Genomic DNA, 17,992 nt, shown 5'->3' with positions numbered 1-17,992 from the left:
TCCACTGCATCATTGTTATCTAGTTGCACTCAACTGCATTCTTCCAAACCAATTCATCTTCCGAATGGGACTGCTACAATTACATCCCATTACAGAACTATGTATCTTAGGCCGAACCCGATCATCAATCATGTTTTACATGTCCCAAAGTTCCACTGCAACTTACTCTCTGTTAGCAAACTTACAAAGGAGTTGCAATGTGTTGTTTTGTTTTTTTTTCTTAATTTTGTGTTCTCTAGGACATAGTCTCTCGGACCGTGATTGGAACGGGTAAACTTGTGGACGGGCTGTATTACTTTACCACTGTTGGATCTGTACATAATTTTGTATTTACTGCAACTTCGAATAAAAGCCAAGAACTTTGGCACAGACGACCTGGACATACCTCATCACAATGCCTTTCTCTCATTCCAGAAATTCCGACCCTTCCACAAAACATCTACTGCGATGCATGTGATAGGGCCATACAGTCTAGGATACCTTTTCTTGTTCAACAATCTTGGGTTGCTTAACCCTTTGAGTTAATACATTGTGATTTGTGGGGAGGGTACAAGACTCCATCACATACGGGCGCACATTACTTTCTTACTATTGTTGATGACCATATGAGATGTACTTGGACTTATCTTTTGAAAATTAAATCTGAAACTGTTCGTCATTTAATATCATTTTGTGCTATGGTTAAAAGGTAATATGGTCACTCCATTTGAAAAATTCGATCGGATAATGGAAAGGAATTCTTTTCTGTTCCTCTTCTCAATTATTTGGTTGAACAAGGCATAACTCAACAACATTCTTGCATAGCAAGCCCTTAGCAAAACAGTGTTGCAGAGCGCAACCACTGTCACTTGCTAGAAGTTGCCTGTGTGCTATGCTTCCAGGCTTCATTACCTGTCACATTCTGGGGCGAATGTCTCCTCACGACCACATACATTATTACACCGTTCCTTTCGGGAAAATCTCTGTCAGAGGTGCTACTACAACAAACCCCAAGTTACAACCATATGCGAGTGTTTGGTTGTCTTTGTTATGCACAAGTATATCCCAAACATTGGGATAAATTTTATAGCAGGGCAACACGATGTGTGTTTGTTGGGTACCCCTTTGGTCAAAAAGGGTATCGTATTTGGTATAGCCACTGGCCACATTTTCACCTCTCGGGATGTCATATTTTATGAAGATCAGTTTCCATTTCAGACTTCACACTTGACATCAACTAATCATGCCATCCCGTTTCCATTGGTCCATGACATGCATGAACCGCCACCATCAATCACAAGTACACCTACTGGCAGCCCAGAAACAAAATGCTTAGAACCATCCGTGCCTTATATCTCACGACCGCGTAGGTCTCAGCAAGTCTCTACTCGCTTACGTTCATATGACCACCACCTCCCCCCTTCTCTTGCTAATGCGGTTACTAGCCCAGGTGCTTGCCTAGCTACGATTTTCTCAGAAATAGAACCATCTTCTTTTGTTGAGGTTGTTAATGATCCCAAGTAGCGACAGGCAATGGCAAACGAAATTGAAGCACTTGAGCGGAATAATACATGGACACTTGTAGACTTGCCACCTGGGAAGGCCATAGGTTCAAAGTGGGTCTATAAGAACAAGTTGAGAGATGATGGTAGTATTGAGAGATATAAGGCACGTTTGGTGGAAAAATGTTCCAATCAAATTGAAGGCCTCGACTACCATGATACCTTTGCACTTGTAGCAAAGATTGTTACTGTTTGTTTCCTACTCGCAGTAGCTGTTGCCAAGTGTTGGGAACTTTACCAGCTTGATGTAAACAATGCATTTCTCCATGGTGAACTCCATGAAGATGTTTACATGCACATCCTTCTTGGATTTGCCAAAGATGGCGACTGGTGCGTTTGCAAACTCCAAAAATCCTTATATGACCTCAAACAAGCTTCATGGATGTGGTTCCAAAAATTCACTCACACCCTCATGCATGCTGGTTTTATCCAATCAGTAGTAGACTACTCACTTTTTACAAGCAAGCAAGATAACTCTGTTGCAGTCCTTGTGTATGTAGATGACCTCATCATCATAGGAACTGATCCAAGCCATATTGCCTCCCTTAAATCTTACTTCAATGAGTGCTTTAGCATCAAGGATCTTGGATCCTTGACATATTTCTTGGGCATTGAGGTGGCTCGTTCAGACTCAGGCATCTTCCTAAGTCAGCATAAACACATCATTGCCATTTTGAACGAAATTGGAATGCACAAATGCAAACCATGTCCAACTCCTATGGAACAACAATGACATTTTAGTAATCATGCCAGTCCAGTTCTTTCAGATCCAGCCCAATGCAGGTGTTTGGTGGGATGCCTCCTATACCTTAAGGCCACAAGACCTAATCTTAGTTTTGTAGTACATGAACTAAGTCAATTCATGCAAGATCCATGAGAAGAGCACCTCCAAGCCGCTTTACGAGTGGTCAGATATCTCAAGTCCACTTCTCATCATGGCATCTTTATCCCATCCACTAATGACTTTGTGGTCCTATCCTTCTATGATTCCAATTGGGCTAGTTGTCCACTTACCTGACGCTCCACAACAGGTTATATCACGATGCTTGGGCAGTCTCCAATCTCTTGGAAAACCAGGAAGTAGCACACTGTGTTGCGATCCTCTATAGAAGCCGAGTATCAAGCTATGGTATTCACAACCTTAGAACTCATTTGCCTTAAACAGGTCTTTGTGGATTTAACAATTCACATCGCAACATCCATGGAATTGTATTGTGATAGTCAAGCTGCCCTCCATATCACTACCAATCCGGTTTTTCATGAACGCACAAAGCACATTGACATTGACTGTCATTTTGTCCAAGAGCGTATTCAGAGCAATGAGATCAAAACTTTCCACACCAGTAACAAAAAATAGCCAGCAGATCTCCTAACCAAAGCTCTCGGGGTGTCACCATTTCAAAGCCCCATTCTCAAGTTAGGCATTACATCTTCTCATGCTCCAACTTGAGGGGAGAGTGTTAGAATATGAGCCCAGATTTCCTACTCACTTTTCCTACCCACTCTCTACTCATATTGAATTGGAGTCATACATCTCTCAATTCATAATAGAGATCATATAAACATTGGCTATGAAAAAGCGAACTCACTCTGCTAATGATCATTTTAGGACTCCACTTTTTTTAGTTGAAAATTAAAGGGAGAATGACCATTCAGCCCAGGGTCAGAATTCATAGGCCCAAAGTACAGTTGGGGTAGGTGCTAGCTTAGAATTGATGCCAATTCACGGGTGGATATGGGTGCATAGGGTGTGGGTTTTTGATGTTTTGAATGTTTATATATTTGCAGCGGAATTCAGAATTCTGCATTAGGCCTGTCTGTACTTCTCCGAAAATTAAATCATTTTGAGTCTTCCAATGATAGAGAAGAAGATGAAGGAAAGGAAGAAGTGAGAGAATGGACAACATCATTAGTAATAGAATAAGACTTAAAATAAGCTAGGGATGGCATAATGGAAGGAGTGGTTTCAACAATGAAAATAGGTTTTCCTTCTTTACTCTTCCCTCCCCTTCTTTACTCTTATCCACATCATTTTTTTAACTTCAAACTTTACTCTAGGTAGGGGTGCTCACAGTTCAGTTAACCAAACCATGGGGCATCTTTTGGAACCAAACCAGTACTACCAGTTTTTGGAAAACCGGTAACTAGAACCAAATCGAAGCCAATCGGTTAACCGGTTGACCGGTTCAATTAACCATTAGTTCGGTTCATTAGTTTTTTGGTTTTTTTAGTTTTTATAGTATATATTATAAAAACATATATAAATATATAATAAAAAATTATAAATATATATATTTATATATGCAATGCATATTTATTAATTTATAATATATATAAAAATATTAAATATATAGAAGTACATGTATACTGATTAATTCAATTAACGCCGATTTTCTATATTGGTTAACCAAAACTAAACCGGTACCTTTGGTTTTGTAAAAACACTGAACCAATCGATTCGATTAACCAATTTTTCAATTCAGTTTCAGTCAGTTTGGTATTTCAATTGTTTTTGCTCACCCCTAACTCTAAGTGGAGGGATGGCCACCTTGCAATTTTATTAACCATTATCCAAGGGCGAATAAATAGAAATAGGGGAAGGCATAGCCAATTAATCTAGCTGAAGGGAAACCACATTAATCTTCATAAATTATGACTCTTTTTTTTGAAAGTCAGCTCGGTGATGGAATTATAAATTCTTATAGCACCATGAGAAATACCTTCATAAAAAAAAAAATTGTTTTCCTCTCTATAGGAATGAGAAAACTGAATGTTGCACGCCCATTAATCAAAGTCTTGATCTTATTGACAAACGTAGTAAAATGAAAGGGTGGGGCTTTTACCTATCATGAGAAAATTGAATGTTGCACCCATTAATCAAAGTCTTGATCTTATTGTAAATGTAATAAAATGACCAAGGGGTGGGGCTTTTACCTGTCATGATGTTAATCAGAGTTCTATTGTCACTCTCAATCTCAATGTTCATGTAACTTAATCTGACACATCTTTGAATTCCATCTAAAATATCTAGAAATTCACCTTGCAAGGAATTATGTTCATCGTATGTGTTAGAAAAATTCCATTGCCATTTTTTATTACTCCACCTCCCCCTGCATATTTTCCAAAGAATTAGAAAGCAATGTTTTAAAAAATGATTAGGGACTGGAACTGTTTTGGCCATTGGTTTTTGGGTTCATGGTTCAATCGTTCGGTTCAAACAGATGGCCTGTTCCGATAAAATAAATTAAAAATAAAAAATAATTAAAATTTAAAAATGATCAAAAACCATTGAACAGGTCGGCGGTTTAATTGCCTAGGTCAACAGTTCGTTAACTAATTCAATGGTTTTGGGCCAGAGACTTAGTTTGGGGTAAAATGGAACGACTGCTTGGATGGTTTCCAGGCCGAATGGTCCAACCATCCGGGTCAATGACAGTTCGAAAGCCATGTTAGAGAGGGAATGATAGACAAGACCTGATTATGATAGTTGTCATGAGAACAAGTCTCCCCTAATCCTTAACACAATCTCTAATGTGTTGTGTTTGAAAAATTGGAATTTCAAGCATCCCACTGAAGTAGTTCCAACACTTCATAGCCAATGCACCATTACTAAATGGTGATCTAGAGATTTATAACAAATTTGATGGCAACATCTATACCTAGAAGCAAGATATATAGAAACCTTTGGACTTAATCCATTCATTCATAGAAATAGGTTTGTACATGAACCTCCACATAAAGATTTGGATTTTTGAGAATAAGCCAGCTTTCCAAATAAACTTGATCACCAAATCCAACTAATGTTATTTCCATTCCCCTTTGCTAGAGCAATCTTATCTCTCACCCTCTAATGAGGGAGGATTTGGCCCTCCAATGATATTGTGACACATGGCACATCGGAACAACTAGGTGACACCCGGAACTACTTAGGCAACAACTTGCCTAAGCCAAGTTGATGGTGTCCCACCAGGAGCGAACTACTGAACTGATAAAACCCAGTCGCCTCTTCGGCATGGGCAAAATCAAAGATCAAGGAGAGTGGACTACGAGTCGCTCCTAGAGCTTAAGGGCTAAAGTGCCGAACTGGTAAAGACTTCGGCACCACATAAGACCCAATCGCCTCTTCGACATGGGCAAAATCAAGGATAAGGAGAGTGGACTGTGAGTTGCTTCCAGAGCCTAAGGAATTGAATCGACGCTTTCGAGCTCATTGAATTAATCATTTTAGGCCAAAAGGAGCAATCTACTCCCTTCGCTGAGTTACTTTCAATTTGCGATTGGAGAGGCAAGTAAGCATATTCTAGCTCTCATACTTTGTGATTTTTAGCTCGTAGTCTACTATGAGAGTACTAACTTAAGCATCAGAGTGACCTCGCCGGGTAGCCACCCCAGGTCCTCTAACATTGGTTCCCCGTAGGTCTCTAAAGAGCAACAAAGCTCAACAATCAATCCAGCTTGCCACCAAGCAGGTCGACACTCTAGTCAACTCGACACCTAATAGGCAGCTCGGCCCTTTGGTCAGCTCGACACTTAATAGGCAGCTCGGCACTCTGGTAAGCTTGACACTTAATAGGCAGCGCGGTACTCTGGTCAGCTCGTCACCTAATAGGCAGCTCGACCCTCTAGTCAGCTCGTCACCTAATATGCAGCTTGGCCTAGTCAGTTTGACACCTAACTTGCCTAGCTTGGACCAGTTTGGCACCTATCCTGCCCAACTCAGCTCAGTCAGCTCGACATCCAGGTCCTCATCTAGCAAAAGTTCTCCACTTCAGCCTCTGAGTCATCGGCCACTTGGAAGCAGACGAAATGATGTGGTACTTAGCCAAAAAATTGATTCGTCACCCTCCTACTCACCTTTAAGACAATCACCGAAACCTTACCTCTACTGCTCTTCACTATCCTATTTCTTTTATACTACTCTTTCTCCCTAGCACCTTGTTTTCACAATATGACATAAGGCAATGGAAACTAAAACTAAGGCTCTTAAACTTAATAATACTTGAACTATTGTGTCCCTCCCTCTTGGCAAAACCCTATTTACTTTCACAAGGTCAATAAGATTAAGTACAATATTGATGGTTCAATTAAGTGTTATGAGGCTCGTCTTGTTACTAAGGATTGTAATTAGGTTGAGGGTACTGATTATAATAAAACTTTCTCTCCTATTGCCAAAGTAATAGCTTTTCATTGATTACATTCTTTTGCTAATATTCAAGGTGTTTTTATTTTACATGGATGTTAACAATGCTTTTCTTCATTTGATCTTGATAAGAAGGTATGCATGAACTTGCTATTTGGTTTTTCACAAAATTAGGAAAATCTTGCATGTCATCTTCACAAGTCTATTTATTGAATCAACAAACAAGCCTCTTGAAATTAGTTTGACAAATTCTCTTTTTCCTTAAAATATGGTAGTTTCAAGCAATCCTATGTTAATTACTCCTTGTTAATTTTTCTTATCTTCTAGTTCAAGTATCACAATTATTCTTGTTTATGTGGATGATGTGCTCATTATTGAAAATGACATAAATGCCATTGATTCCTTAGAACAATTCCTCTACAACAGGTTTCACATTAAAGAGGAAAAGCGAAATATTTGTTGGGCATTGAAATTGCTAGACCACACAAAGGAACATTCTTGTCTCAAAGAAAGTATGCTTTGGAAATTATTAATGTTGCATGATTAATTGGTTCTAAACCAATTGAGACATTGATAGAATAGAACATGAAGTTGTATATCAAGAATGGGGAACTTCTTTTCAATCCTTTTGAATTTGGTAGCTTGATTGGATATCTAATATATACCCCAACATTGTTTATGATGCTCAAATTTTCAATTAGTTTAATGTTGCTTTTTGGGTTCAAAGGTATTTGAAGTCCAGTAGGAATGGCAACAGGGTGGGGGTCATTTTTCTCGTCTCCACCCCCGATTTTGAAATTAACCCCCATCCCCATCCTTGATCCCCGTCGGGGATAAAATTTGTCCTCCATCCCCGATCCTCGTCAAGGATAAAATTTGTCCTCCATCCCCGATCCCCGACGAGGATGGTTCCCCATGGAGACCCGAATCCCCGAAATTGTTTTAGATAATAGTATTTTTTTTGAAAATAAATTTACTTAAAATAGATAAAAAAATTAAATTATAATTAATGTTTTAAATATGTTTTGATATATATATATAAATAATATGCATTTAATATAAATAACACTTAAATATATATATATATATATATATATATATATAATCAGGATCGGGGTAGGGCAAGGACCTCAATCCCCATCCCCAACCCCGACCTCGATTAGGAATTCCTATTAATCCTCGTCCTTGTCCCCACCAAAACAATCCCCATCCCCGACCCCATCGGGTTGGGGAAGTCGGGTTCCCGTCGGGGATGGGGAAAACTGCCATCCCTAAAGTCCAGTCCAGGTAAAGAAATTCTTATGGCTGCTAATAGTAAACTTATGCATGTCAATGCTTATTGCGGTTTAGAATAGACCACTTACCCAAACTCTATAAGATCTCTCATGAGGTATTATACTTTTATTGGTCATAATCTTGTCTCTTGGAAAAGTAAGAAGCATACTACAGTTTCTCATTTACTTGCTGAAGTGGAATACAAATCCATAGTTATTGCCACCTGTGCATTGATTTAGTTGATGCATCTTTTGCAAGACTTATATATCTTTTATTCTCAAACAAGTAGCTCTTCACATTGTTATTAATCTTGTCTTCCATAAGAGAGCCAAGCATATTGAAATTGATTGCCATGTTGTTCGTGAAAAATGTTGGGCAAGACTCATTCGTACTACAATGTATTTTCAAAGAATCAATTAGTTGATATTTCTACTAAGGCCTTGGGTCGTGTGAAGTATAGATAAAGGCATTCATGATATTCATGCTCCAACATGAGGGAGAATGTTGTCATATACTCGAGTTGGGTTATACTCATAATGAAGGGATGAGAGATCCATCATATGGATAGCCAAACCCTATAGGTAGGTTGGGCAAAATTTCTAAAATTTCTCTCTCCCATGTTGGAATCACATTCCCTATTTTAGAAAACTACATTTTCAATGATCAATCTTGAACCCTAAACCAGACCAGATCTGAAACCAAAAGGTTAGAAGAGGGATATACCTGATACAGAGTAGTAGTAACTCCCAATGAAGGTGTTCACGCCCAAGGAGATCACCAAAGACTGCTCTCACTGAAGATGATACAACGTAGGGTGGAGCAGAATCAATAGGGTGGTTCTTCTGCAAGAACCTGATTCTTCACCAAGAATTTGATGGAGGGCAAGTGAGCAAAACTTCAGATCAGTTTTTCTCCAAAAACTAATATCAAGAACCTTTCTTGATCACTCCTACAAGTGGAGATCGAATTGGCTATGGCGGCAGCAACAGGAGAAGGCAAGAGCAGAAGATGGCGTCAGTCCAACTACAGTTGTCTTCTCTCTTGTATCAGTAATCTGATTGGGGTGAATTGGGGTTTGCCCTTCTCCTCTATTTGTAGCCTTAAAGAGAGGTTCTCCTAATCCCATTAGGAGTTTCGTAATCCAAATCTTGTATTTGGATATGGACTCTCTTTAAAAGATAAGGATAACCCCTTATCTTATCTATAGATAAAGATCAGCCCTCCTAATCTAATTAGGAGTTTCCTGATCCAAATCTCTATTTGGATCTGGACTCTCTGAGTGGATAGGGACAATCCCTTATCTTATCTATTGATCTAAATCCCAGAACCGCCCCTCTTTAATTAATCATATTAAACAAGTTCGAATTGGGCTTTAGGGCTATTAAGTCCATGTGCTCACTTATCCTCCAAATTGCTGCCCAGTTGGGTATCCTTGTATGACGTGGGACCCAAACATTGATCTACACATCAGCCACATGGGTTCAGCCCAGCCTCTGTTACAAGGCCTGGATGAATTCACTGTAGGAAATAGTGAATCCCTGAGTCCATCACCATAGGCTCTTAATGGGCCCAACATTTACACTAAATGGTCCTTGGGTCAAACCACCTTATAAAAATCCAAGGACTGTGGGCAGATGCAAGATTAGCCCATCAGGTATTACCCTCAATGGTCTTACACTTAACCTCTCAGTCCATAATGATCAAACACTGCTCGACAAAAGAGGACCTCTCCCTCGACTGCAAGGAACAATGTTGCACTCTCTACTCACATGGATTCCGAGAATTAAAACCTTTTGCAAACATTTTGAAACCATAATATATTTGTAAGATCTTTATATAAATATATTTTGCAAAAACAAATTTCAACGATTGAAATCGGCTTTCAGCAACTTTGGTTTCCATCAGAGAGAGTGCATCCTCGATCATTCACTTTGTTCGACAAAGGGGTTGATCCTGTCACTATGATCACCCACTCAAATGAATTCTTAGACTGTCCCAACATACCTAGGTTTTGACCCCCTTTAAGGATCTCACTGTTTGGCATATCAAAGACAACCCAATTCAACACCTAGTGTAGTATCATAATCGAGTCTAGGGGCCAGGTGTAACATTCCGCTTTTGCCCATCAATCTCCAAGGTCCAGGGCAATACTGGAATTCTGGTCCGGTTCAGGGTTTCAAGAAAACCCACACTGCATGTACCTCAGGTCTCACCCTGGCAGCTGAAACAAGGCACCCCAACCAACTTGGTAGCACATCAGTGTCAGCTTTGGCAGGATAAATCTCTCCAGATCTATCCAATAGCTATGAAGATTCTAAACTAACACGAATCTCATATGTGTCCAGTTTAAGGGTATTACACAGAAACACACCACAATAACATGAATCAAATATGTACTTTGCTCATTTACATTAAATGTCATAAGGTACATCATTCTGATTGGAGCTAAGGGCATACACTGTCTAACACATAATTATGACCGAAGTGTGTTTTTGAGATCAATTCTCTTTTCTCTCTTTTAGGTTATGTTTGGTTTGAAGTAAAAAATAGGGAGAAGAAGGAAAAGATAGAGAAACCTATATAAAGTTTGTAAAGAATTCCGTACATTTCCCTACTTTTTTCTTCAAACCAAACATAGCATTAGGGTTTTTTTACATTTAAGTTGTAAACTTGAGAATAATAGATTAATCACGAAAACAGCTTTTCACTACCATGAATGTCAAGATTCATGACTGAACCATGTAAATCTTGTCTCTCCTCTGTTCTCTTCTAGTTCTTGTTTCTTGTTTTCTTTGTTTACATCTCCAAACTATGAAACTTTGAGATTCATGGAATTGAAAATTCTAAATGACCTGGAAATATAACCGTTCTTGTCACCAGTTTTTGGGTTGATGGTTCAACCATCCAGTTCAAAAGGATGGCCCATTTCTGACAAAAAATAAAAAAAAAAATAATTAGAAATAAAAAGCAGCCAAAAACCATTAAATGGGTTGATAATTCGACTGCCCGAATCAATTGACCGTTAACTGTTGCCTGAACAATTTCTAGGCCAAATTGTCCGACTGTCTGGTTTAATGACGGTTCGAAAACCATGACTGTAGTAGTCAATTCCCTTTAGATCCTTATTGCATAAAACATAAAAGAAGGAAAGAAAAAAATGTAAGATGCGGCTAGATTCATATCAAATGTGATTATGACTAGCAAATTAATATCCTATTAAAATGGGTAAGATATGCTCTATACCTTTCCTAAAGATTAACTTAAGTATGCCAAGATCTGAGAATTAATTGCACCACTTCAGCATCTTCACGTAAGTTAGATATTTTCAACAGATCTTGTCTGGTTAATAGGTTGAATGTCCTTATCAACGGTGCCTTTCTCTTTTAATAAAGAAGTGATCCAATGAACACACTCTCATTGAGTAAACCATGAGTACCCTACAGTGGTTTTGTCTAGGAATTTTTGGAAAGTGATTAGGGCACATTCTACTTTTGATAAAGCAAGCACATTCCTATTGAAAAGACTAAAAGCCCTGATTTAAGAGGACAAAAAGTCAGGGCATAGGGGTGTTTTCGACTTTTACAACATGCACTCTTTCAATAATGATAATAATGATTTAAGGGTGCTCCCTCTTTATAAAAAATGGAGTTTTCTCAAATCACTGAACTTTACCTTTTGATATCTGAAACTTCAACCAACCGAGTGACAAAGGTACAGTTTGGTGCTCATGATTTAGTAAAAGCATGCTCACTCGGACTCAAGTCTTAATAAATATATGATATTCATAAGGGTCCCTTCACTTTCCCCTATTTCTCTTTACCCTGACCTTTTCAAAACCTCCAAAAACGGAGATTGGCTTCTATCAGAGAAAATCTGTACCCACACCAATCTAACAGACTTTTACATCTTGCATTGGGAATATCTCCTTATAAAATAATGTATACAAGTACGAAGATATTCTCAATGCAAGACAATAAAGGCTGCTTGAATGGGCTTTGCCCTGACTGAAACGGAACTCCCAAAAACCCCTCATTAAATAAATGAGTTTTTGCAAATTTGAGTTTGTGTGATGATAAAAATATTATATTATCTGAGATTTGGAGTTCTATCTCTTCATCCAAATGGATTTGGGACCTTTGGGTTGGAGGACAAAAGAAGAAATGTTTTTTCTTTTCCATTTTATTTTTTAATGATAATTTAACATTGAATCAAGGTTAGTTTGGTCATTAAAAATAATTAATGCCCTAAGTGAAAAATTAATATTTATTAATGGTCATTGACAATGACCTGACGGAAGGTAAGTTTTAGATAACATAAGTTCTATAACCGGGGGTTCAATGCGGACTTTTGAAAAGTCGGGGTAAGTTTAAGAAAAATAGGGAAAATGAAGGGGAGTTTTAGATAATATACAAAGGTGGTCTTTAAAACTTGGTTTGAGATAAAACGAAACTAGTTATTTGAATGGTTCCCGGTCCAAATGGTCGGACCGTCCAGTTCAATGAAAGTTCGAAAACATTGCTATTTACTAGTTTAAAATCCTTTCGTTTTATTGAATTTTTAACCTCTATTATTTTCAAACAAAAATGATAAACTTAAAAGGATGACTTTTTAAGTGAGAGTGGTCATGAAAATTTGCTCAAGAGCAAGACTGATTTACAGACATGAAATCCTATAGGTACACTATCTCAGCATGTGAGATATCAAATTCTTCTGTTAGGGAATGGGTTGCCATCTGCTAATAACATGTCATCTATATAATGGGTCTAAGATATCAAATAATATAGCTGGAAAATCTGTCCAGTTAGACTATTTGTATCATCGATAGTTTGACCATTATTGATTTGATATATAAGCATAAAATAAATCTCTATTTGTTGACTGATTAATAGGATATATATCTCCATCAAACTGCTTTATTCATATTGATGAAATGGCCCAATCATGGTCCAGAGCTCTGCCTGCAAGTGTTACAAGTGGGCAAATGGGTGATTCCTATATTGCGAAATAAACTAATCAAATGTTTCCCTTGTTCAACTTTATTCAACTAAAGAGGATCTAAGAACCATACTCAACCCTGTCTTGGATGGTTCCTGGAGTCAAAAGCACAAGGATCAATACACACTCAATTGAGTTAATAGTGTAAACTCTATAGAGAGAAACCATCAATGGATGTGTGAACTTTTATTACATAGTGAGAGGTCAAGCCAAGCCAAGCCAAGAAGCCTAATGCTCCTTTTTTTTTTTTCTAAAGTAGTAGCCAAGAATTGCCACAAAGATTTTTACTGAGGTGACAAAGAAGTAGCAAGCCAGTAGAATGCAGTTTCAATTTGGGTAAATTACAGTCATCCACCCTATACTTAGGTGGTAGTGACACTTAGCCACCCGAATAAAGACCCCTCTGAACTTTTGGATTCTACCACTTTGCCCCCACCACTAGCAATTTGTAAGTTAACTTCATAAAGTATTCTGTTAAACATTTCTAAAACCCCAGATCACCATATGTTATTTTATGAGACCATTTTATCCTTTTCAAATTAATTTTTCTAAAATTCCAGCTCTGAAACTTGTTTCTCTCAACTTTCCTTTAGTAAAGTTCATCCTGAAACCACTTTGAGAATGGTTGGTAAATCAACACCTTGAGAACAAATTTGTACTTTAAAATGGACAATTTATCAATTTTACTTTCATCTTCAACATGTTAACAGGTCAGAGGGCAAATTAAAAATGCTGAAATCCAGAAGTTATAGGGATAAACAAAGTTCAGGGAAGTTTTACCAATCCTCTTATGCATTAAAAGCTAAATAATATAAAAAGAGGTAAGTGATATATTATAATTGAGAAAAGTTAGATAAAAACGAAACAAATAAAAACAAAATAAAATGGTAGGGACAGTATGCAATGGTTTTGTCGAGGGAAATCTAATCAAGCCCTTTCCTTTAGGGTCCCACCGAGAGATATCACACACTCCCAATAGCTTTATATAACACCCACCACCACTCCCTTCCCCATCCTCAACTTTTCTCTGTCCAACCGTTCCTCTGCTTTTGTTATTCTGTGACTTTATTCTTTCTTTCTTCTTCTTCTTCTTCTTCTTCTTCTTCTTCTTCTTCTTCTTTCACTTGCTGCTGCTACTGTTGCTAGCAGTAGTACTGGTCTCTTTGTAAGCTAACGACAAAGCTGCCCTCCCCTGAAAGGGCAGACTGTCTCTGTAGTACTAGAGAGTACCCATACTTACAATAATGAAGGAGAGTGGCAGGAAACAAGGGGCCACATCTCCATGTGCAGCATGCAAGCTTCTACGTAGGCGGTGCGCGACGGATTGTGTCTTTGCACCTTATTTTCCGGCCGACGAGCCACAGAAGTTCGCTAACGTTCACAAGGTTTTTGGTGCCAGCAATGTCAACAAGATGTTACAGGTTCATTTCTCTCTCTCTCTCTCTCTCCAAGCATGGAGTATTTCTGATCTTCTCTGCAAGGGCATTCCGGTAAAGGCCTGAAGTCAGAATAAATACAGAGGACTAGACCCAATTCGCTCGTCCTCTGCAAAATTGTCTAAAATTCCAGGAGTTGCTAAGCAAATATTCATCCCTCATCGAATGCCTTTCGAATTCCCAATTCCCAGTTCCCAATTCCTAACTCCGACGGATTTGGGATTATGCTGGAAACTTATTCTACTCTGTTTATCTTATCGATTCAAGTACTTAAACAAGGGAAGTTTGGCAATTTTCTGTTACTCTTTCCAAACTGAACCTTAGGCTGTGTTTGTTTGCAATCTAAATTTATTTGCATTGATACAAAATCATGGTAGTACAAATGATTTTGGTGCCTAATTATGATTTAGTTTTATTTTAAAATTTACTTTATTTTATTTAATTACAGCACAAATAAAATATAGTAAAATATGATGCGGGATAAAGTAAAACCCAATATAAAATTAAAACAGAATTTACATTCTTTTCATTTGCACTCCCATGCATTTATACTAGTGCAAATAAAATTTCACTGCAACCAAACACAGCTTCCTTTAATATCAACCTATCACTCTAATTAAGTTGAATTGGCTGGTAGTGGATCTAATGATTAAACCAAGAAAATTACTGATAACTCCCTTGACATTGATTAATGCTACTTGTGCATTTAGTCATTTCAGAGCATTTTAAATATTTCTCACAATAACAAAATTTAAGAAATTGATTCCTCTTGAGAATTATATAGTTGCAGGAGTCTTCGAATTTCTTAGAAAAGCATTTTTTTTTAATTTAATAACTTTTTAATAACTTTCAGAAACTAAAGGATGCATTTATTGATTGGGGAAAAATAATTGCTTAATTTCTATTTTTCTACTTTCTATTTCGTGGGTGCTGATTTTAACCACCCCATTTCTTTAATAAATGGTTTCCTAGTTGCAAAAACAAAAAATAAAAAACAAATAAAACCCAATTTATTTAAAATAATAAAAATGTTTTTTTTTTTCCTGGCCAACAACTAAGATATGGCCCTTTATGAAAAACAGGATCTACCAAGATCACGACATTTTTTTGTAATAGTTAAAGGGTTTGTCGTCATGACCTTTGCTTCACAAGATAGCATATTTTCTATATTAATTCCAATAAAAAGAGTTGATGGATCAATTTGCACTTTTTTCTTTTTAAGAAACAGGACCTGTGGGTAGGGATTAGTACCCTATGATGGGTCAAAAGAAGGGTGGGTGGCAAGTAGTTCACACAAATATTAGCCATTTGAGTCTGCTTCCGACCTCACATAACGTTAATGATGCAATCGTGATGTCACTTTCCAAGTCATCCCTAAAGAGTCTATCCCTAGACTCTTAGCTTAGGGCTCAAATCCTACAACAAGTCTCCCTTCTATTCCACGACATATCATTCAGCTAGCTGTCAAGTACTTCATTCAGCCTAGCATCTTTATTTTGAGACTAGTGGTGAAATAGTTGAAACTGCTCAACAAATTTTGCTCATGCAAATCCTCAAATTGAATGAAGTTATTCTCTCATTTAGCAAAGCTCTTTGCATTTGTAACTTAGGGTCCGTTTGGTTTATTGGAATAGGGGTCTAAAATTGGAATTGGAATTGAAATTGGCTATTCTGATTCCAACTGTTTGGTTGGGCGGAATCAGAATCTTATTCTTATTCTTACTGGAATGGCATTCCTCCATTTGAGGGAATGGCCATTTCTTACCCTTCTCTTGGGAATAAAATCCCATTCATACTGATTTTAATTCTCATTTCCATTCATGTCTGAATCAAACAGAATATGAGAATGGACCATTCTGATTTCAATTCCAAAGAATTTTAATTCCAATTCCAACTAGAAACCAAATGGATCGTTAATTTGGATTACCCTTGTAGTATAAACAAATTAACATGTGAACAAGATTACAACTGTTTTAACTTTTAAACTACAAAGAACAGTGGTGGCTTGGTGGGGCTGGTTCATAATCTGTGGTTGTTTGAGTGTGAAGGTCAGAAGATCATTACAGGAACATGTTTTGGCCTTTATGGAATAAATGCATGGTGATCCTGTTTTGGTCGTATCCCCTGTCCATTAGCGAAAACTAATGCCAAGAGTGATCATGGGCTGGGCCTGAACCGGGTTTTGCACCTATTATAAGAGTTTATAAGGGTTATAATCTAGTCCTTGGTCCCGTTTATAAATAAAATAGCATATATACATATATATGTGGGCTGGGCTGGACTGAAAATGTTCAAAAATGTTCAGCACTACCCTAGATATAGTGGGGTAAAGAAAATTTTGAATTTCTGATGACTTTGAAAAACCTATGGGTAAGAAGAGCCTATCTCTATCGTTTTTCTGAAACATGCAGGAGTTACCAGTGCACCAGCGTGGAGATGCTGTGAGTAGCATGGTTTATGAAGCAAATGCAAGGGTTAGGGACCCAGTTTATGGGTGTGTTGGGGCCATATCATCTCTACAGCAACAGGTCGATGTCCTACAAACCCAACTGGCCCTGGCACAGGCGGAGGTAATCCACATGAGGATGCGCCAGGCGGCATCCACATCCAATCTCACAGTTGGCTCCAGTGATTGCACCTCACCATCACCCAACAAGCTTGTAATCCCTCATTCTAAGTCCTTCTTTGCCCTAGATATGGTGGTAGACCAGACCAGTTTCGGAGAATCCTTGTGGTCTTGCTAGCTTTAGCTTTTCATAATTCTGCTGTTCTGGACCTTTATTTTTATTTATTTTTGTCTTTTACCTTGGCTTTTTGTTACTTCTCTGTTATAAGCATCCTAACTTCATCCCAATTTGACTGGAGATGAATGTTGTGATGATGACCCTCTTTCTATCCTCATGGCTTGAAGTAGGACTTCTATCATTAACCATATTGATATAACATTATAGTGTATATAAATATATATATATTAAACTGTTGATTAAAGTTATTAGATGGTTAATGTAGGTGATGAATATTGCTGCTTTATGTTCCATCTTTTCTATATCTAATCCTCTGTTAAACTTTGTTGAATCCAAATGTAGCCATTCATGCGTGTATTTGACCATTCCAACACGTTGAATCAAGTGGGTGTTTGCATGGGAATTTGAGTGTTTTAAACCATCTCCACATGTAGTACTGGAATTCTATTAAACACATTCATGCTGTGTTTGGGGTGGCTTTTAAAAAGCAGCTTATTGTACTCGGAAAGCTAGAAGCACCCAAAAACACATTTGGTGAAAAAAGCAGTAAAAGCCCATTTCCTAGAAGAAAAAAAAAAAAATGTTTGGATAAAATACGAAAATCTGCCCTGAAGTTTCTGACAATAATAATAACCTCCTCTGATGTTTCATTTTAACAAAAACGTCTTGTAGTTTTACAAAAACCTGCAGTTACCTCCTTTACTTTTAAGTGACGAAATTATCTTTATAACTTATTGGGGCATCTTTCAACATAATTCAAAATGTCAGATATGCCCTTTTAAACTTTACTAGATTTAACGTTTTTATAGAGTAAAATTATTTTATTCTTTTTAATCTAATTTAAGTAATTTTTTTTAATTA

The 17,992-nt window shown here is 37.6% G+C and overlaps 1 protein-coding gene across 1 annotated transcript; it reads left to right on the top strand.

The window, feature by feature from the left end:
• The first annotated feature begins 13,963 nt into the window (after positions 1-13,963).
• Positions 13,964-17,418, top strand: LBD4 (LOB domain-containing protein 4). Its single transcript, XM_010275787.3, has 2 exons — positions 13,964-14,372; positions 16,799-17,418. Exons 1-2 carry the CDS (start codon positions 14,196-14,198, stop codon positions 17,129-17,131), a joined length of 510 nt encoding a protein of 169 aa, XP_010274089.1. The 5' UTR covers positions 13,964-14,195; the 3' UTR covers positions 17,132-17,418.
• Positions 17,419-17,992: the final 574 nt, after the last annotated feature.

Source organism: Nelumbo nucifera, chromosome 7 (genome assembly GCF_055504915.1).
Source record: "Nelumbo nucifera cultivar China Antique chromosome 7, China Antique-T2T, whole genome shotgun sequence".
NCBI classification, from domain to species: domain Eukaryota; kingdom Viridiplantae; phylum Streptophyta; class Magnoliopsida; order Proteales; family Nelumbonaceae; genus Nelumbo; species Nelumbo nucifera.
This window is presented reverse-complemented; position numbering and strand designations above follow the sequence as displayed.